General features: G+C 38.2%; 1 protein-coding gene across 2 annotated transcripts in view; it reads left to right on the top strand.

Annotated features, from left to right (window-relative positions):
- Nucleotides 1-239: 239 nt before the first annotated feature.
- The window catches only part of LOC136264586 (uncharacterized), a 47829-nt gene continuing 24359 nt past the window's right edge, over nt 240-23709 (top strand). For both annotated transcript variants that reach the window (XM_066059354.1, XM_066059353.1), the window contains exons 1-2: nt 240-784; nt 19417-20168. In XM_066059354.1, coding sequence (XP_065915426.1) covers nt 346-784; nt 19417-20168 — 1191 coding nt within the window. In that variant the 5' untranslated portion in view covers nt 240-345. The remainder of the gene's footprint in view (nt 785-19416; nt 20169-23709) is intronic.

Genomic DNA, 23709 nt, shown 5'->3' with positions numbered 1-23709 from the left:
AGAGGTCACCCAACTATTAATACATATCAATTTCCGCAAACATTGCAAAAAAAAAAAAACTTTTGTGGTGACCCATGGCCAGAGGTCACCCAACTATTAATACCAATTTCCGCAAACATGGCGTCTAGTAATAGATCTATAATGAAATTTGGCGGGATTCGTACGGAATACTACGGATTCGTAGGATTAAAAAAATATATATTATTTCAGTTATTTTATTATTTTATTATTATTTTTATTTTTTGATCTGGTAAAGAGAAGTGATGGCTCAAAGAGTGTGTCGGCACATTAGTGCCTGTTAGAACGAAATGACCGAAGATGATGCTAACCGAATTGTTCTGTTAGATGATGGCTGATCTTGGGGATCCTGGAGATAAAGTCTCGGAGGATAATGGTCAAAGCGACTCAAGAAATGAAACCGCAGAAAGTTTCTCCCGCACCTCGTCCCGCACGCTACATTTAGAGGTGTTCGAGAGGTACTATTGTGATATGGAGAAGTCCTTACCAATTGATTCAATGTGGCCTATGCTTGTTAGTAGGAGAATGTTGCGTAATGGAAAACTGCGAGGAGATATCCATAACGCCTCGTGTGATGAACGTAAAGCTCGTTTGCTGCTAGATTCAATGTACAGTGGCTTGAGTGTAGGAGTCAGTGATACTTTCATTTCTTTGTTGGACGCAATGAATGACTACGTTGAAAAAAGTCGGGATACAACAGTGATGAAACTTTTGCAAGATATCAAGAAAGATTTATTGCTTGAAGATCAACAGCCCTCAATTTCAGGTACAACTGTGCATGGGAATATGGTAGTCTGGCAGCACCCGCCCCTTTACATAGTGTGTACAAGTTGAGCTCAATCCTGAAAAACAGCTAAACATTAAAAGTGGATTTTTTCTCAACAGAGTTTTCAGCCGACCAGATGATTAGTGATAACAGCAAAGGTGTCAACAACAGACACGTACGGTTTGGCTCCATTACAAGTTCGGGAAAGGGCTGTAATGGACACTATTTATATGGCTTCCACCTAGGAATGTATTGTAAAAATTTTGATTGGCCATAAATATTATGTCAGACATTTCAACAAAAACATTTTGAAATATCTTTAGCGGGTCAAGCAGTACTACAAATGAGCCAAATATCAAGATCGGGTGTAATTACATCCATGAGTTATTAAATGTTTTTGAGGATTCAGCTCACCGTGTACATACTATAGGAATGGTACTTGTGTCAATAGTTCAACCAGAATGCAAATGTGATTTCAAATTGTGCGTAATGTCATTACTATTTTTATTATTATTCTTAGTACTTGGTTGTATAATTATTAAAGCTTTACAGTGGCCAGCATTGAAGGTCTGACAGCAACATGTAATAAGCTAACCTAACAAACTGCAAATGGAGACTTAAGAAGATTACTTGACTTAGCCAACAATAAGGTGAAACAGAAAAGGGCCAAAGAAAGTATACATTACCTGTTTGGGCTGTTGTAACTCTGTGAAGAAAGCACTAAACGGTATAATTCCCAACAGTCTTTACATCGGCTGCATTTTGGAGTCTTGCTTGGAGAGTATCAACTGCTTTCCAAATATTCCTAATTTAGTTGCCATGGTTACTGTGTTGTGCATGGCACAAATTACAAGGTTTACATCACAAATATTTATTTAAACTGGACACTGTGATTTGATTGGCTCTACCACTATAGTGGTAAAGCACAAGTACCATATACTACGATCTCCAGACCTTCCTTTATATGTGAAGGAGTGGGGCTGCTAGACTACAAATGTGTATCATACAGTACGATAGTAACTCTAGTAGGGACCACAAAGGAGTAGGCGTGGCCCACGAAATAATATCACCCAAAAACCAGCCTCAATTTTCCCTTACGACGATGAGGCAGTATTGGTGAGGTAAAACTAAGCCCAAACAAGCTTTCAGATCAACCCAAAATGCTTTCAACAAGTTGCTACGGAATTTTTTAAAAACATTTTATTCAACGGAATTTTCTACTGACTGAGTAACTGACTGATGCCTTCAGACAAGCGTAACTAGATAATGGCTAAGGCTACGGGCTTGATTTTTTCACTGTTTGACATCGCTTCGGCCCGACAGGTGCCTTTTGGCATACCACAGTACGTACAATGCATTCTTCATGGACTTACCATTGTCCTCCTTTGTGTCCCATTCATCTTTGCTGACAGGGAAAGGTGTCGATTTGGCGCAAGCACGTGATGGCTTCCCTTTGAAATGGAAATCGTCCGTATTTTTCATCGTGGTTATTTTGATTGCAGAGGTACTTTTCAAACAGTTCTTGATTCGTATTGCTGTGTAACGGGTTGAACATAGCCAACAACGAAGCGTAATGGATACTTCTTTCTTTTTTGTTTTTGAGGAGTTTTTTTTGTACCACTATTTTGGTGATATATTTTCAATCTATGATACTGCTTTGACCTCTTGCACTGACCTAAAACAAGTAGTGATGTGCAATATGTCGATTATATTAATTATCGTGATATATTAATTTTTATATCGTAATTGTGATAAAAAAATCAATATCGTGATATATGATGGTGTAGCAATTTCATCAGAAAATGATGTTCAAGACAGTATTATTTCCTTTATAACAGACTTACTTGCAGAGGAAAGTGCATGTTAGGGACTACTTTACATGGTTTATACTCAAATACTAGCAATTTATTACCATGACTTCATGCAATTTGTATATCGTGATAATTTATCGTATCGTGATAAAAGAAGAGAGCAATAATCGTGATAGGTGGTATACAAAATTTGCCATATCGCACAACACTAAAAACTAGTTTGGATGAAAACACTTTGTGAACAATCAGTGGTTAGGAATTTTAGAAAATTCAACACAGCCGTAGTGATTATGCTGTATAATTGGGGTGAACCTGAGCGAGCCCCAGTATAGTCGAGGAATGGTACGTATGTCGTGTTTGCGAAACTTTACCGAACGAAAACGGATTGCCTCACACTGTTAGTGAATGGTACGTACGTCGCGTTCACGAAAATTTACCGAATGAAAATAGATTGCCCCACACTGTTAGTGAATGGTACGTACGTTGCGTTCACGAAAATATACTAAAGAAAACAGGTTGCTCCATGCTGCTTCACGAAAATTTCATGAGCGGTGTACTTTTACTCCACATGGCTTAGCACGTGGTTTGATGGCTGAACGAGAAGAAAAGTTGGCTAGAAGGAGAGAGCGCGGCAGATTACGAAGAGCACAAGAAATGCCTGAAGAAAGAGAGACCAGGTACTGAGCTAACCAGCTGTACTAGTAGTACTAATAGAACCTTATCACACTGACAGGCGGGCTAGATGGAATGCATATGACAGAAATAGGCGTGCAAGCTTAACCACCGAAGACAGACATGTTGTGAATCAAACTCATAGAGAAAGACAACAAGCTACATTTCTACTTTCACGAAATGGTAACAGCTCTAATATTAATCCTTCTATTAATGACCATGATAAATTGACACGTGCGTGACATGGGCAATGTGGCCATGGATAGTAGTTTGAGTGAACAACAACAACACTTCGTACGTATCCAATACCAGCAACGAGGCAGTTTGCACATTTTTGGATGGTCGAATCATCAAAGTGAACATTATGCAATAGATCCTCTCTACTATGACGAGCAAGATGACGAGCCCTACAACAACTACAATGAAGAGGAAGATGGATATGATTTGTGTACAGAAGAAGAAAAAAGTAGTGAGAAGAAACCAGTACAGATGAACTAATTGATGTTGGCAGTTTTGACGGCCAGCCGCAATTCCAACACAATAGTCCAACAATTACGTATGCAGCCATCACTTGGACAATATCATCTGTACGTTTACTTCTAGTAGTTGTAATTATGCCTTTATAGTCTACAACTAGACATTGGGCGACCTGCGGTTCGAATCCTGGGGTTGGAGGGATTTTTTTCCTATTTTCAGCCCCTTTTCTGTTACACCTTTTCAGTCATTAAGTCAGTCACTATGTCAAGTCAATAAGTCTAAGTCCTTGAAATTAGGTTAGGTAATCCTAAGGCTGCAGCACATGTTGCTGTCAGACCTTCAGTGCTGGTCACTGTAAAGTGCTAATTATACAACCAAGTACTAAGAATAATACGAAACGCGGTTAAAATTACGTCATTAATAATGAATGAATAAATAAATAAATAATTAATAAATAATGTTTGAGAAAACTACAAGGCCTAAGGCTTCGCACTCACCGAGAATAGAATCCATGTTGTATGAAGAGATAATTGTATAATGGGTGAATGTTTCCGTGGAGGTGATAGAAACATACGACAATTCTATTTAATGCCGATCAAATGGCTATTTAAACAAGCGAATTGCTGTTCAATTGTGTTTGAAAGTGTTGCCAGCTGGCACACTACGGTGTATCTATGGCTGCAGGACACCTGAATAGGTTTGACATGCCAGCTGCACAAGGACAGGTATGTTTGTTTGTATTGTAATGTACATATGTCTTGTATTTTATATTCTTTCTGGCTTGCTAGGCTTAGTCTCGTGCCTGGCTCGCGCTAATGCGCAAACACCGTTTGGTGACAATGCTTGAGTTTCTTAGGCCTGGAAGTGCGATCCAGCCAAAATATTGGCTGGCCAATCAGAATCGACGAGTTGCATGAATCTATTGGAAGTAGACGAAAAAGCAGACTATTTAAAGCCATTTTATCAGAAGTTACTCACCTAGGTTGTTCAAAATGTTTGTTGTCAAATTGCTTTTTTCTATCTCACCTTATGAATCGTGACTCGACGTTTCACCAGAAATGAAACGCTTCCTCAATGAATGAAGAGATCGTATCTAGTAAACGCCCCATTCTGAGTTTTACCTTATTCCTAGTCATTTTCGAATGGTTTTTCACTGTTTTAAAACGATTATGCAACTCCTCGATTCTGATTGGCCGGCCAATATTTTGGCTGGATCGCACTTCCGGGCCCAAGAAACTCGAGCATTGTCACCAGACGGTGTTTGCGCATTAGCGCGAGCCCGGCTGGGCACGAGACTATGCTAGGCTCTGGTTGGTTTGGTTGTCTGTTTGTACTAATGTATTGTAAAGAGCATGGTATGTTTTAAATGTTTTCTTGTATTATTGTACATTTTTTCTTTACCTAGCTTACTAGGCTCTGGCTGGCTTGGCTGTCTTCCTTTATCTGGTTCACCTGGCTTGTATACTCCTACAGTATTGTGCATCTCCTGTAGGTTGTGTATGCATATACTGTGTACACATCACTGTGCCATTACCACACCAATGATGTACTGGCACTTAGCTACTGGTGGCCTTTGTTACGATGCCACTATTGTGTTGTATCTGTCACTACTGTGACATATTGAGTTGATTTGGGGATCGTGCCTTCACCACCTAATAGCCTCACCAGGGGGCTGTCACGTTGGTGTATGTACTTGGTTGTATGTGACGTGGTCCTAGTAATAATTATACAACCAAGTACTAAGAATAATACGAAACGCGGTTAAAATTACGTCATAAATAAATAATTAATAATTAATGTTTGAGAAAACTACGAGGCCTAGAGACATGAACTAACCGGGGATAGATTCGCCTGTGAATGAAGGCACAAACGTATAATCGTCGCTCCTGTTTGTGCTGATGACTTGACCATACGTGTAATTCTATATAACGCCCAGTACCACACCCTTGCTTAATTACTTACATATTGCGCGAAGAAGATTAGTGATGCCCTTGCAGGAGAGCCAGAAGCCACTTGTGTAAACAAGAAGATTACAAGTAAGTTTTTATGTTTGTAACATCTCAAGTCTGCATGCCAGCTGCCAGTGGATTCATTCACGTAAATAAACAATACAAGAAAACATTAAACTGACATATTCCACGCTCTTTACAATAAGCTTACAGTTACATATAAAATACAAGTAAACAATTTTGTCTTGTGCAGCTGGCATGGCGAACTTTCTTTGTGTTGGTGTCAGGCAATTCAATACATGCTTAATCTTTTTTGCCTTCACCTGGCGTAGCTACTAGGCTCTAGTGGCTTGGCTGTCTTCCTTTATCTGGTTCATCTGGCTTGCATACGCCTACAGCATTGTGTAGCTATCTCCTGAAAGTTGCGTATGCATAACTATAGTGTGTCACCCATCACTGTGCCATTGCTACATCACTAATGAACCTTACTTAGATCTAGTTGATGTTGATATGCATTGCTGTATATTGGCTATAATTTTTTATCTGCATGGTGATGTTGCCTATAATGTATTGCTGCATACAATACTGCAATAATGTATAGTTCTCTCCTGTATGTTTTGTATACATATACTTTGTACACATCACTGTGCCATTTATACCACGCCAATGATGTACTGGCACTTAGCTACTGGTGGCCTTTAGTTACGATGCCACTATTGTGTTATATCTGTCACTACTGTGACATATTGATTTAATTTGGGGATAATGCATTCACCACCTAATAGCCTCACCGGGGGGCTGTCACGTTGGTGTATGTACTTGGTTGTATGTGACGTGGTCCTAGTAATAATAATAACAATAATAGTCATGGCTACCGTTGTGTAATAATTTCAATTTAAGTTGTCACAATCACAGTCCTAAACAATTACATCAGTTACCATTACATCTGTATAAATTAACATATCGTATACATAAATATTTCAATATCTGGAATACTGCACAGACTGTTCCATTCTGAAATACCTCTTGGTACCGTGAAATACGGCAAAAGTAGCTAACTGTTCTGCTTGACAGCTTCTAATAAAAAAGTAATCTCTATGTTAATTCACATTCATAAAACATTAACTTAATATTATTCAGGCTCGCCCCAACATGCAGTAGCATATGTCTAGTCTTATTATCACATTTAAACCAAGACAGCCAAGCTATAAAAAAAGAGTGCGGCCCCCAAAAAGGCCAGGGTGAAAAAAGATGTGAGAAATGGCTGTGATGGTAGGTTAATGGCCAAAATTTTAATTACGACAATTCAAGTGAAGTTGCGTTGCCTCCTCCACTAGAATTTAGCACCAAACTCACCGTAATTAAAAAATTTTCTATCAACCTACCATCACAGCCATTTCTTGGCCGCCACCTTGGATTTCACATCTTTTTTCACCCTGGCCTTTTTGAGGCCGCACTCTTTTTTACAACTTAGCTGTTTTGGTTTAGATATTACTTCTTTTTGTATTGCAAGCCACAAAACTGGCCATAAACTGGCTTTGGTGCTTCCTTTTAACTTGTTTATTTATTTTATTTATTTTTTTATTATTATTATTATTATTATCTTTATTGCAGGAATAGTGGAACAAAAGAAGCAATTGTGTATATAGCATTTTGTATTTAACAAATGATTATCACATACTGTAGGTAATAAGGTGACTTCTCATACATAACTGAACTGTAGCTGAAACTATCATTGAACTCTTTTCAGGGTGACTTGTTTCTAGCTGAACTCTCTACATGGTGATTTGTTTCCAGCACTTATTTCTACTGGGTGATTTTGTTTGTAGCTGATTCTGTATAGGGTAACTTGTTTCTAGCTGATATCTCTATGTACAGGGTGACTTGTTTCTAGCTGATCTTTCTACAGGATGATTTGTTTGTAAATGATCTCTCTACAGGGTAACTTGTTTCTATCATAGCCAAACTATGTACTGGGTGACTTGTTCCTAACTGATCTCTCTACATGGTGATTTGTTTCCAGCACATATACTGGGTGAAACTGATCTCTAAAGGGTAACTTGTATTTAGCTGATATCTCTACAGGTTGACTTGTTTCTAGCTGATCTCTCTTCAGGGTGACTGCTCTATCTTGATCTCTCACTTGCTACACCAAGTTGGATTTCGTGTTGTAACTTTGTGGCTTTAAGTCTGATTCTTCTGCACCATTGAAGCACCTTTCTAAGATGATTACTCCATCTGTACAACGATTTTCAAAGCATTACTCCAAGGGGTTTTCTGGTAGGCGTGACAAGTAGTCGTTTTTTACTAGCTAATCTCAATTGTGTAATTGTTACACACTGTTGGTTTTTCATTGTATCTTTGTGGTTTTTAGCTCAATTTCTTTCAAAGCACAAAAGGTTTGAGGTTCAATAGTTAACCTATTTACCGACCGATTTTCAGCTTCTTCCCATAAGCGGTTTACCTTGTAGGCGTGACAATATGGTGGTATTATTTTTTGTGAATAATTGCTAATAACTCCTTGACTGTTTATCGTATTCCAGCCAAACTTGGTACTGAGATGCTCCTTTATACCCCTCTTCTGTGTGCGAAATTTCAAGACGATTGGATATGACATTTGCATTTTACGGCAGTTTTTGTAAGTATGCAAAAGAGGCAGAAAAATAAGAAGGGAGAAAAAAAAAGAAGAAACTAAGCCAATTTTTGAAGTCGATATCTCGTGAACCCTTGAAGCGATTTCACTCAAATTTGGTATGTAGAGTACTGGAGTTAGTGGGCATGTCCACAGCAAAATCCATCTTGTTTCGTAAAGGCAGCACAGAGCTATGGAGGCACAAAAATTGCATTTTCTTCTTGTCAATATACTCACGGTGTCACGTGCTGGCTTCTTGGCCGCACAACACTACCGTGTGTCTTGATCGGTTACACTTTTCAAGTATTGGCTAAATATTTAATATCGGTTTATTAGCAAATGTGTATCGGAAATAGACAAAAAATATCAGATATTAGTATCAACTGTAAAATGTGGTATCGGTACAGCTCTATGTGACACAAAGAAGGGCAAAGGTGATTCATGCATTTACATACTTTGGTTGTGCCAATAGGGCTGAAGCAACATCGACAATGAAAAAGTCAAGCCCATGGCTTTAGCTATTATTAAGTTACTGTATGCTTGTCTGATGGCATGAAGCAGGCAGTCAGTCAGTAGAAAATCCCATTAAATTTTTAAAAAAAAATTGTAGCAACCTATTGGAACCATTTAGGGTTATACTTACCAAGAGTTCATAACAAAAATAGTATTTTTTTAATTATAAACTCTTGGTTTTACTTATTCCATCTTCCACGTTTTACAAACTCCCCTTACTGAGGCCTTTAGACAAGTGTTACTCAATAAGGTTATACGCTTGACTGCTAGCTGTCACAGCGATGGATAAATAGCAGCAGGACGAGCATTAAATAGGATGAGCACACAACCAATCCTCCTACACGATCCTCCTTCCCTAAACTAAGATCTATGGTTTTATTCTTGGCTTAAGGACAAACTAGCTGGCCTTTATGTGCATCCCACGATTGACTCAGTCCAGTATTTGTCTTTAAATTGGATTTCAGGTTTGAATCAAGGAGTGTAAGTAAGTATAGCGAAGGTAGTAGTGATGAAAAATTTAATATCACAATAATTATGATATTAAGGAACTTATATCACGATAGTCACAACATCTTAAATGAGTATGTTAATGTTTTCAGAGGACAAGTTTTATAACAATGATGTGACAAATTTACACTTGTTTTTTATGCATCACCACATGTTGCCAGAGAAATATCCTCAAATATTAAGTCACTTTTCACTAAATAATTAATTTTATGTTTTTTTATATCATAGTATAGCGTTTTCTCTATCATGATTGTTATGAAATGCTTCTATCATGATTATTGGGATACATGATATATTGTGGCATCACTAGATGTTCTAAGATGATTGGTTCTGTGCTTGCCTATTTAATGTTTGACCAGCTGCTGTTTACCCATTACCATGGTGTGCCATGCAGAGCTTTTACAAAGCAAATCAACTACTATATAATCTGAAAGATATTATGCGCTTATTCCGCTATTCTGTTATTCCACATTCCGCATTTTACAAACTTCCCTCAGTAAACCAGTAAAACCTTCACTACACAATCTATTTTTAAACTTGTAGGACACATCAATATGCTGTATAGACAAAAATGCGCTGCTCTTTGCCTGTTGTGCTGCCAAGTAGCCTGAATAATTATACATGTAGCTGTAAAGCTACTTTATGGGGTTTCAGTACACAAGAGGGGTTGACATTGGTATGTTTGTGGTCCTTTGTTTGGTTTGCAAGAATGTAGCATCTCGTAGCAACCTACTAGTATGTATTGTGAATAGAATAAACAGTCATGCACAGTTCAGACAGTAGGCTTTCCCTTATGCATGATGTCCTGCCAAATCCAATTGTGGTCAGAAAATGGATAATATGTCTGTTGTCAGTTATCATAAGCTGTTGTCAGTTTTCATAAGTTGTGGTCCCTCTATTCCTTTGTTTAGACAAAAACAAGAATGCCATTCCAACAAAGAAATTATGGTGTTAAATTTTATTACTACCGCATTGTAAATAGGTGTCCATAACTTACGTACCTTAATTTGCTGCATGATCGCAAAACAAAGATTTCCATGAACAGGCGAATGTAATACTGAATTGAGCTTTATTTCTGTGCAAAGAACAGCATGCATAGTTTTTTTATGTAGTATCAAGAGTTATTATGAACACATGACTCAGATGATGCTCCAAGTGCTAACTCCCTCAAGTCACATTCGTGATCATAGTGAAATTCCACTGACTCAGTGTAACAGGCTTTGCCACCTGCTTTGGATAGGAAAACTTTTGAGTAGTCCCTACAGAAATGACAAACACCTTGTATATCTGTCTGCTTCCCAACTAGTGCTCACCCTGTGCTATCTTCCACCTGGCTTACTCTCACCCTTTAGCCTCTGAATAAGTACTTGTTAAGCATAGCTGAGACTAAAGTGTCTCTGGTCTCCAGAGCTGTCATCAGGGTGGTGGGGGCCTGGCACATGTGTGTTGGGCTCTATTGCAAGTAAGGGGCTATTGCCTATGGTAGTTGCATGTGCAATTTGGTATAGACATTGGTGCAACCAGAGTTCACTGCAACAATAAAGCATCAGTTCAAGTGGTTAGCAGTAGTAATCCCAAGATGATGCTGCTGCTTTGCAGCCAATTTGTTATCACTGCCTGGTATAAGGTCACGTTTAGGGTGGTATGCATACCAGGTCAAGGCGGATGCAAAGAACTATCAGCAGTCCCTGTGCATGACAGTCCCTGTGCATGGCCTGCTTGATCTTCAGAGACTGGACTGGGCATCTCCAACTTGATCCTGATTGATATAGCTTCTTCATCTTCAAAGGTGCATGTGTGCTTCTGCTCAGTAACAGTACAATGTACCTCCAATTTTGTGACAAGACTTTCATTTCCAGCTTCAGAGAATTCATTGATGCTATTTATAGCAGGGTGTTTTAGTAAGGATGTGGACTCCGAGCCAAACTGGCCTATCTTAGAGAAACTTACTGCTCCTCTAGGAGTATGTATACCACTGGCCCAATCACTTGAAATGAATTGGTCAAAGAGCTGAACTAGTGCTGAGATAAATGGAGCAGAAAGCATGAGATGTTTGGGACATTTGTGTTCACAATAGATCAATGGAGCACCATATTGTCTTATGATTGTAGCATTCCTATACTTCAAAGCTCTGGCCATGGGAACTATCAAGAGCTACCTGGTGGCCATCCATTTCCATCAGATTGCCTTGCTAGACCCTAACATAGGCAACTGGAGTACATTATTAAGGGATATAGCAGGTTTTCCAGATGTAGACTGCCTATCACTAGTATTCCTTTTAGGTAAAACCGATATCCAATATATTTTACACTATTTTGCCAATAGTTAACCAATACCCGATCGTAGGTTACACTTGTGATATTTCACTAAAAGTACAGCTTGTAAAGCCAATGCTGTGAGGTTGTACACTTAACTTAAAGCTGCTATTCAACCATGCACATGTAAGTCACTCAGGCTTGGTTCTTAATGTTGTTAGTTATAGGGTTGGCTTTGTGGTTACCACAAAACATAAACAATTTACCCAAGTACATGCAAATAATATGCAGGCCACAGTCCATTACAACTGATTTCCTTTTATGGTAAAAACTGATTGTCAGGTAATTATCAGCTTCTATGGATTACTAATCTGATTATCAGTACAACCAAGAGTTAATAATAAGAGAGGAGAGTGTCTAATGCTGTATAGGCCTGTAATAGATGATTGCGCAGAAGTTAAACGGCTTCCTTTCCATGTAACGTATAGGCTTCTAGTATTTGTTTGTTTCCTTACCGCAATTAGTTTAGCCGCACCGTGATGAATCTTCGAGAAAATTCGAAGACTGAACTAAAGACTGAGCTGTATGTACAAGGAACAGTGTTCCTTCAATTGAAGAATGCTCAAAGGTAGGGTAACATGGCGACGCAGTGAAAATTCGAAGCGATACTCCGCCTTTGGTTCAGTGTTTATTGGTTTCTCAGACGTTCTCCCCTGAGTTATCTTCGAGGTTAACAGCCACGTTTCTTTACGCAGCAGAGCGATGCTCTTTGTGGTGAACTTGGAACATCGAGTTGAACGCGCGCCCTTGTGTCTGGGATAGCCTTTGTGGTTAAATGCGAAAATATACTAGCCAGTCTGTACGTTACGTGGAAAAGAAGCCGTTTAACTTCTGCGCAATCATCTGTTACAGGACTATACGGCGTTAGACACTCTCCTCTCTTATTATTAACTCTTGGTACAACTCTACCATGTCACCCCTACACTGTACCATCTTGATCAACCTGATACAAGTGGGCCAGAAAGACAAGAATCATCACAATGCCTCCCTGCTCTAGGCAACTTCATGCTTGTGATTCTTTGACTTCCTTAGATCATGATCAGGTGAAGTAGTAACCCCTTCTGAAACTGAGTTTGATCCGATGATGTGTTTAGGAGTCTCTGACATCAAAGTGGATAGTCATCTCAACCCCACTCACGTAGAAGTACCAATTAAAGTGTTCCCCTTTCTGCCAGGGCTTTGCTGTTCAGCTGGAGGGACCTGTTGACCCATGGAAGCTGTTTTGGGATTTTTGGTAGTAAGAGGCAGCAGGCCAGGTACTCTGTTGAAATTCAAAACTGGAAAATATCTGACAAAGGCAAAAGCTATGGAGAGCTCTCCCTGCAGCTAGGTACCCTGAAGGAAAACATGCAGGTCACAGCATTAGAATTAGTGCTGCTAAAGCAGCAGCTCAAGGAGGACTCTGTATTGAAAACCTTGGATGGATGTAAGGCTCCTCATATATGTGATACACTCCCAGCAACCTTATAGCCCATCTCTGGATGACTAGTGTCAGCAGTGTAACTTTTGGGGGATTTTTATGTTGATGGGACTCATTTAAATGACATGTATTTGTGTGGTGTGTCTTCATGGGGTAGGACAAGACCATGTGAATGTGTAATAATGTTGTGCAAGTACTGAAAGTATTTCACGTGAGCTGAATAGACCCTGTACAAAAAGTAGACACCTTGACAGAGCTCAATACATATTTTAGTTATATTTGGTTTGTTGTTTGCAATGATGTGATTCATGATTGGAAAAACGCTGCCATTATGAACTAATTAGACTTACAATGATGACGATGTGTGGCAGTCATGACTTTCACTTCAGCAGTAACAGTGGTCATCACTGGTTACAATACAATAATTGGTTGTACTATCTATTACACTATATGACTAGGTTGAATAAAAATATTTTTATTAGCACTTCATAGTGCATTCTCCTGGTGTGTCCTAGTTTTCGTATCATAATTTTTTATCTTCAATAGTCATCGCACATGTTTACTTATCGTATATCTGGGGATTGGCTTGGTGAGGGTTGGCTCTAGAGCTGAACAATAGTGGCAATTAATTGATTATTGTGATAGCTAGTAACAATTGTGATCTTGATAGTATACTATTGTGCTAGTGTTTGTATATGTGAAGTTGAGTTTTTCAGTAATTGCTAGTAACTATTGTGATACTATCATTACCGTGATATAAAGTTACTACTGTATCACATTGTATTATGATAGCTGTACTATTGCTCAGCTATAGTTGGTTCCCACTCCCTCGGAATTGATACCCAACCCCCAGGTGTAGTGGAAGAGGCCTTCCACCTACTTTCTCCTAAACCCTCATTCTAGAAATCACTGCTGAGAGGAATACATAAGCATGGGGTTGGAGGCTGCTGTCCTCTCCACTGGCAAGGTAGTTTTGAAGGGAAGCTAATGTTGCACTACCCTGGCTAGGTGTGATAGTAATAGTATCTAAGTAATATAACAAAATATGCTGTAAAAACAGGTAATATAACTCAAGTTACTTTACTTGCAAATGTAACGTGTTACCTAAGTAATGAAGTTACTGTAACGAGTCTAATATTACGTGAGATTATTACTTTAAGTAACAAAGTTACTAGTAATCCACTGAGTAACGCCTAGCCACTACGAAGTAATGAAGCCTACTGAATGAAGCTTATTCATCAGCTTCTTACTTATAACCAAGATCTGCACATTGTCCAACAACGCAATCATGTTATGTGATAAAGTAGTAGTTTCACACGTGACAGCTTAAGGTTGTGGACACAAAATAATATAATATGTAATATCATTATAGTTACTTTATTATATGGGTAATATGTAACTGTAACTAAATAGTTCAGTTGTAAATAATATGTAATATGTAACGAGTTACATTTAAAAAGTAGCTGTCCCAACAATGGGTGAGTGCATGATGTTATAGGCAAAACAACAATCTAGAAATCTGCAGACAGTTTCAGAATAAGTACAAAAATAATTAGTACTATGATAATTTCATCAGCTAAATAAATCCAACAACATTCACCAGATAATGTTGAAACTTTTAGCAGCCTCTAGTAGGGATGCGCAATTTTTCAGTTATCATGTAGCGGGTTTTTCTCACGAAAACTTTATTCTTACATTTTGGGTACTTAGCAATATTAAATACACAATATTTTATATGATGCACAAATTTGTTAGTCATGTAATATTCCTCGTCACTAAGTGTGGAGTAGGTGCTCGAACAGGTGCCAAACTGCTAGATCTCTTCTTAACTATTATAAGCAGCAAACTAAGAATATTGATGGACCACTCCCAAATCCTCAAGGAACACTATCTAGAGTAATTCCTTCTGCTGCTATTCTGTTTGCTAATCGTGAAGTGCAGGAAGTCTGTGACCAGACCAGTATTCAAGCTAATGGTAGCAAGTTAATACCAAAACTTTGTAAGGAAAAAAGCCAAGTGTCAAGAAGAGAGCTGAAATAGGCAAACTAGCATGTAGAGTGGGTGCTACAGAAGCAGTGAGAAGATCAACCAAATAGTTTGGACTTGCAATTGCCATCAATGAGAATACTACAAGAAGTTTAAAGAAAGCATATTTATAGAAGAGGCGAAAAGAGAGAAAATGAGGATAATGATTTGAATATTTCAGAACTACCATTGAAGAAAAAAGGCAGACCACTACTTCTTGGTAAGAAACTTGATGACACATTACAAGAATATGTATCAGTGTTGAGGGATTATGGGAAAAGCTATGGATCGAACGAGACTTGCATAGTATGGTGGTGGTCCAGCAACATTAACTGTGGCTTGAGCCAAGTCATTGTTAAAAAGAATGAATTTTACAAAAAGGAGGGCTACAACGAAGAGCAGCCCACCAGGTGATGGGCTAATGGAGGTCAAGCAGGCGTTTCTTGCCAAAGTGTTGGAGATAGTGGAGTTCAATGAAATCCCTCCAGAGCTAATATCATACAGTACGATAGTTACTGTATAGTAGGGACCACAAAGGAGTAGGCATGGACTAAGATATAACAACATCCAAAAACCAGCCTCGATCTTCCCTGACGATGATGAGGCAGTATTGGTTAGGTAAAACTAAGCTTTCAGATTGATCCGAAACGCTTTCAACAAGTTGCTACAGAATTTAAAAAAAACAAAAAAACAAATTTAATGAAATTTTCTAGTGACTGACAAACTAATGCTTTCAGACAAGCGTAACTTGATGACAGCTAAGGCTACAGGCTTGATTTTTTCACTGTTAGATGTCACTTCGGCCCGACAGGTGCCTTTTCACCATCCGCAGCATGCATCATGGACTTACCTTTGTCCTCCTTTCTGTACCGCTTTCTTTATACTGCGAAGGTGTTGATTTGTGGTAGCATGTGAATGGCTTTATCACTGATCTCAGGTTGTGTGAAACATTAGAATACACGTGCAACATACAGTAGGGGACACGCCTCCTTCATCTCGAACCAAAACACTATTCCTGGTGGCTTACAAAGTCTACTGCATTGTTTATCACTCGTGACACACCTATTTCAATGCACAGGCATGCCCCCATTATCGCTTCATTGGTGGGCCACACCCCCTACAACATAACAGCTTTAAAAGGAAGCTAACCTGTATGTAAATGTCTTTATTCATTGAACAAAGGTTTCTTTTCTGCTACTTTAATCTTGTGTGCTCACTGGGTTTGTGGACAGACATACAAAGATGCATTTTGGCCAAACCAATTTCAGGAAACCAGGTGCACGCCCACAACCGGCCTTTGGCTGGCTGTGGGCATGTGCCTGCTTTAAAAATATTTTACAAAAAGAGTTAACAAACAAGTATACAAAAAATTTGAAATTTTCAACTAGAGTGGGATCATAGCACATCGATAAAAAGTACTGAGACAAGCTGGTGTAGTGCACGATATTGTTTTACTGTAATTCAATGTCGTGCACTACTCCAGCTTGTTTCAGTACTTTTTATTGATATGCTATGGTCCTTACCAGTGTTGGGACAGTTACTTTTTAAAAGTAACTAGTTACGTATTACTTGCAACTGAACTATTTAGTTACAGTTACATAATACCCATAAAATAAAGTTACTATAATAATATTACATATTATATTACTTTGTGTCCACAGTCTTAAGCTGTCACGTGTGAAACTACCACCTTATCACATGACATGATTACGTTGTTGGACAATATGCAAATCTTGGTTTTAAGTAAGAAGCTGGTGAATAAGCTTCATTCAGTAGGCTTCATTACTTCGTTGTGGCTAGGCGTTACTCAGTGGATCACTAACGAGATTAGTAACTTTGTTACTTGTAGTAATAATATTACATAATATTAGATTCGTTACAGTAACTATATTACTTAGGTAACGCATTACATTTGTAAGTAAAGTAACTTGAGTTATATTACCTGTTTTTATAGCGTATTTTGTTATATGACTTAGTTACCACAAAAGTAATAATATTATGTAACACATTACATAAGTAACGCGTTACCCCCAACACTGGTCCCTAATCTAGTTGAAATTTTCAAAAATATTGTATACTTGTTTAATTGGAACCATGCAATTAATTTGGTGCCAAGTGCTCTGTGGACAATGAATAAAAAGGGGGAGAAAAGGGTTGCCATAGCTGGCCATCAAGACAAAAGGCAGATCACTGCTGTAATGTAAGGTAGCCTTGTTGGGGTGTTGCTATCAATGCAGCTAATTTATGAGGGCAAAACTAAAAGATGTCATCCTGCCTACCAGTTCCCTGAAGACTGGCTTATTTCCCATACCCACATCTATTGGGCAAATGAAGATACCATGCTTGAGTATCTAAAGAATGTGATAGTTCCATTTATGGAGTGCACATGAGATATGTTAGGGTTGGATGATGGGTACCCTGCGCTGGCTATTTTTGATCATTTTAAAGGTCAATTGACTCAAAACATCACTGGAAGAGAATCATATCCACTCTGTGTTGATTCCTGCTGGACAGCTGCAGCCATTGGATATATCTATCAACAAAGTAGTCTCATAAGTTTTCAAATTGGTACACAGATGAATTAATGGAGTTGTTTATCAATGGTGAGGATACCATTGTTGATATTTCCACCACAAGAATGAAGTGTATATAGCTGGAGAGTGGATTGTACAAGTGGTTAAACACTTACAAGCAAATCCACAAATCATAGTGCACGACTTTAGATATGCTGATGCCCTTGGTATCATAGATGATGATGAGCTTCCTGAATATGGTGATATTTTAGAGTCAGAAGAGATGATTGCATCAAGGCAATGAGTCGCAGTGGTACAAGTTGTCTTTCTGTGGCTGCTGTTTACACTGACAGTGAGGGTGAAGGTGATCTACTGACAGATCTTATTGTCGTATCAAGTTCTAAAGAGTGACTATACTAATATAATGTGCTGTACCAGGATATACAGCACACAATATACATGTATATTAATAGTTACCTGTATTATGCTACTTTAAACCCCAGTGCGTGGGAGTATCAAAGCGCCGCGCTGGGTTATAACTACCATACAGCTAGACAGAGCGGCGCTGCTACTGTGCGATATATTAGTTATCACCCAGTGATAACTAACTTATAACCCTGTTGCGGAGCCACTCAGTCTCTTTCGTGACATCATAATAACCGCGAATGGCATTGTTTACCAATGAAACAAAGAGCCAAATAAGGAAATATTGATACAAAACACCAATACAGCACTTAAAACTACCTAAATCTTACAAGAAAACTGTTAATCCTTTACACAATAACACTACAAGTTACCAATACGATAGTTTAACAAATGTCAAGAATAGTACGTGACGATTTTCGCTCCAGCAATCACTCCCAACGGTCACTATGGTGAAGAACTAACTTCCTCTAGCTTCATCGTTCTATCGTGGACTATGGTAGCCACTTGTTGGTCTTTATTTTTCTCTTGCACACCACGCGACACCACCATGCCAATTTCTGACGAAGGCGAATCGTACCTGGAACCGCTGCTTCATAACACCGCCCTTCGCTACAGTTTGTAGGCAGTATGTAAGGTCTCTCTTGTAGCTACGAAGTAGAATCTCCACACAATTCGGACGAAATCTTGAGCACAGTGACAGGAACTCAAACCGGAACTTAATTTACTATCCGTAAACTTCTGCGCACTCCCGCGCACTGGGATATAAAACAGTTATATCCCGTATACTCGGATGATATCATTGTTATTACACTCGTCCTCGGCTCTGCCTCGGACTCGTGTAATAACAATGATATCACCCTCGTACCGGGATATAACTATAACTTATTAACCATTGTAACTGTCTATTGTGGTGCCATATTTTCTTCATCTTAAGAATTTTATTTTTTGCCATGGAAGATAAGACGGCATAGTATTTCTAACTCCCCTTGCACTAAATCATGCGAGTATTGATGACACCTTGTCACAGTAGCCATGATCCCTCCTCCTCACTATTTATGAAAGTACTACAAAGTCAAAATATTTTTATTGGGAGATGGCTAACAGTAATTGGTACTGTTTAAAATTCCCACGCCAAAATCTCCCACAAATCTTAAATACTTGCAGTAAGTTGGATTACTCTTTATACTGTTTAGGACATGCTTGAGTATGAAACTGTCTCGTATTTTCAACTAATGCTTAATGGAAATCAAACCAGAAATCACTTGTATTTTCTATCCTTTTACTGTATGTACTCTATTATCTATGATATATCATTTTAACTGTTATGCTGTTCAATGTATGCATTTCCCCATAATGATCTTTTTCCTTACAGGTGAAAAGTCCACTGACATTGTTGTTATAAAAAAGGATGTTTTAATATCCGAAGACATAATTTTTAATCATAAAATAGTTTTTGCCAAGCAGTTTGATGAAATAATGGAGACCCTGGAACATTATTTTCATAATGAATCAGATCTTTCAGTTAATAATGTTGTTAGAAGACTAGGTACTTACAGTGATGGAAAAACTGTGTTTGCTGATGATTCCATACTGAATTCAGCAACCTTTTCAGATGTATCCAGATTTGTTTCACGCCATACTACCATCTATGACTATTCAGTATTACGATTTTTCATTGAGATTATAAACTGTAGTGATGCTAGAGAACAGCTGCGAGATTTCGTAAAGAACTTTGAAAATTCCTTGATGCAAGCTATGAACCTAATGAAGGATTATGAGTTATACACATCAGATGATTACAAAAATTCAACTTTATCTTCTGATAGGAAGCAACCACTTGTAGTAGAATATGAAGGTGACTTCTTGTCTTGTGCAGACCAAAATCTTATTAAGAGGGTAGTGTGTGAGAAGTTCAGATTGCTGAAGGTTTCTATGGTGTTGAAGTTTGTCTCATTAGGCTGTATTGCTTTGATATATGCAATATCTGATGCTGTCAGGACATACCTTTTAAAATACAAAATGACTGTTGGGAACCTTTCATCTTTGGCACAGTATCAAATATCACGTCTTATTATTGGTGACATGGAACTGAAGGTGCCATTGCAGCACACCATTATAAATGAGGTACATAATATGAGGGAGGGAAGGATAATATTACTGTATTTGACTTGTTAAGTACAGCATATCATTTTGTATAGTAGTGCCTAAAAATACCCATAGACTTAGACATTGTTGAGCTGTAAGCAAGTCGGTTAGTAAGGAGAAACTTAAATTTGTGAAAACAGGTGCTCAGTTAATGCTATCCGCTACTGTGGGTATTGAAAATTAATATTTTAACCCATAAACCTGCTTAGAACTTTTGGTTAATGCGTTTTTATACAATACAGACATGCATGGTGACAGTAGCTGGGGTAACGTAACTCTCATAGCCTAAACTACACATTGATTGAAAGTCTGCTCACTGGACTATTTAAAGAAGTTTTAATGAACACTATAACTACAACAGCTTATCGTATTTACTTGTTTAAACGCTGCACTTCGAATAGTCGCCACATTTGAATAGTATCCGCAATGAATGTTTCAATTGTGGGTATAGATGCCACTCTTGAATAAGTACCACAGCTATTATTCAAGTTTCACGTGTCTGGAAATGGCAGCAAGCTCTGCCAAAAGAAAAGAAATTACGGTAAGTTACAGGTTGTTGAGAGTGCATAATAGGGAAACTAGCAGGAAATGTGGAGTGGATGAAAAGAGAGTGCAAGAATGAAAATTGCAGAATGACTGTCTAGAAGATACCGACTTGAAGAAGAAGAGACTGGTTGGTGGAGGACGTAAGGTGAGGTATCCAGAAATTGAAAAAAATAGTGGCTTAATTCATACATTGAAGGATTGAGGTCACGAAACCTTCGTGTCACTATATAGGCAATTCAACGCAAGGCCCTTGAGTTGAGTTGCAGCAGCACCCCTGGGGAACCAGGCAGCAGTAGTAACAAGCCATTTGTGGTCAGTAGAGATTGACTCTGCAATTTCATGAAACGTTGGGGGTTCTCATTGTGAAGAAGAACAACAGTGGGACAAAGGCTACCACCTCAGCTGACTGGCAAAGTAGTAAGTTTTATTATGAAGGCTAGAAAGCTCTGCTTTAAGTACAATTATGAACTATCAGCCATTGGTAATATGGATGAGACACCATGCTGGATGGACATGGCTGGTAACACTACCGTAACTCAAACTGGAGTACAATCAGTTCCAATTTTCACCACTGGTCATGACAAAGCCAGGTTTACATTGTGAATTCAACAACGGTAATAAATCAAAGCCTTTTGTTGTGTTCAAAGGGGGTCAGAAGGGATCTCCAACTGTTTAGATTTCCTGGAGTTGTTGTAGAGTACAGTAAAAATGGCTAGATGAATGAGAAGTTAACAGAAATCTGGGTAGACAAAGTTTTGGGAACACTGTCATTTAACAGAAGAATGCTGGTGTGGGATGTATACAAATGTCATATCTCACTGATTCAGTGGAAGCAAAGGTGAAACAAACAAGTGGTTTAACAAAGCATATTCAACCTGCTGATGTTTCCTGGAACAAACCATTCAAGGAGGCACAGAGGAGAAAATATGAGGAGTGGCTTTTGTCTGGTGAAATATCATTTACTCCAGCAAACAACATGAGAGTTCCAAGCAAACTTCTTTGTGTGCAGTGGGTGAAGAAAGCGTGGAACAACCTAAGTGAAGATCTTATTAAGAATTCATTTCTTGTCTGTGGAATATCCGTACCAATAGGCGGCTCACAAGATAGTCAGATACATTGCATGCAGGACGATAGTGTTGCCTCTGCTGCAAGAGCCCGGGTTGAAGACTGTACAAGGAAGCTTCTAGAACTGAATACAGAAACAAATAATCCATTTGATGAAATAGATATACCGGTAGAAGATGAGGAGGAATTAGAAAACAAGTAATTGATGGAGGTGACACCGATTGTGAGACTGATAGCTGGTTATCTGACAAAGTACATTAACAGTGATTTCATTGTATTAATCTTTAAACTCGCAGAGAACTTTTCGGAAATGTGTGTTTACACAATATGGACATGCATGGTGACACTTATAGGTGGGGTAACTTAATTCTTACAGCCTACCAATGTGTTCACCGGGCTAATTGGAGAAGGTTAAATGAACACTGTAACTACAGTGGCTTACTTGTTATGAAGTGATGAACAGCGACGAGTTGCATCTCTGTTTCAAAACTCTTGCCACGTGTTTAATTTTGATTGTGGGTTTACTCATGTGAGTCATATATGGCTTGATAGACAATTTCATGACGAATCGATTGGAAGTTTTTGCATGGTGATAGGAGCAACTACCAACGAGTTATCGACCATTTTATAAAGGTATGTAAAGAGTTTGCATGTTTCCTCACCGAAAAGTTATTTTCACGGTGAGTTTTGGCCTCACCATTTAGTGTTAGGGTAAAGTCCTAGGTATCATTTTAATCCTTGTTACATCACAAGTAGAGTGATGTAAATTGTGTAGCCATAGGATGGACGCTTCGAAAGTTACAGCGCTTTGTGCAAGACATGTGTGTTTATTCAGTTAAATCCAGTTTTCTGGATTATACGGGTTTAAGGGTTAACTCACGCGTTTCCTAATTGAATGATTGTACAGCTTGTTGTAATTACCCATCGAAAGTAATCAGTGCAATTACAATTACGTTTTGAAGCCAATCTAATGATTACAATTACAATTATTTCAGTATGTAAAATAATGATTAATAATTACAATTACTTTTCAATTACTACTGTACATTGGGGTACAACAATAACTTACAATTCTCCAGCATTAATCTTAAGGTATATTAACTGTTCAAACATTTTTAGTAATAGTCTATATCTATTTGGTCTGAGAACATTGCCACTATGGCTGAATACATACACACTCAACTGGTGCAAATATTGCTGGAACTCCCAGCTATTGTACTTAAAATGGGGTATTTATTTGCTTTTATATTCCAAAGCTTTAAAGGGCTTTCACCCTTTGTAAAACTCTGTGTCATCTAGATACGTTTAAATTCTTTCTCTATACTATTGAACGTTATGTACGCCATACCGTACATAAAATGTTAAACTATGTGGTCAACAAATACAATCATGTCTATAATTTCAATAATTTACTGCAGCTGCATGGGCCACATGTCATACACATGGGATTGTGTACATAGTCACTAATCAAGTTATGGAGTAGTACTTTTATATAGCATAACTTTGATTTCTTACATTTAATTACATAATGATTATTGACTGAACAGCTAATTACAATTACAATTACCATTACTTTTATGCTCATAGAGCAATTACAATTACAATTACTTGAAAACTGCTAATGATTAGTAATTAATTACAATTACGATTACAACAAGCCTGTTGTACAGTTTATCATTTCTGTATTTACAATTATTTCAATCAATCTTCCCTATTGCTCTGTACAATAACATTTCCAATTTGTCTATTGTACCACTTTCTTGGTACAAAAAGTGGAAAATACATGGTACATCTAAACCTCCTTGAACTAAGTATTGTCTGTGCCCAGTAATTTCACACAGTAATTTCACACAGCATTGCCCCACGCCTTTCTAAAGAATACAAGCATATTCTTGAAATTTCTTGTGGG

The sequence above is a fragment of the Dysidea avara genome, chromosome 8 (genome assembly GCF_963678975.1).
Source record: "Dysidea avara chromosome 8, odDysAvar1.4, whole genome shotgun sequence".
Taxonomy (NCBI): Eukaryota; Metazoa; Porifera; class Demospongiae; order Dictyoceratida; family Dysideidae; genus Dysidea; species Dysidea avara.
The sequence above is the reverse complement of the archived record's forward strand: the minus strand, read 5'-3'. Positions and strand labels throughout refer to the sequence as shown.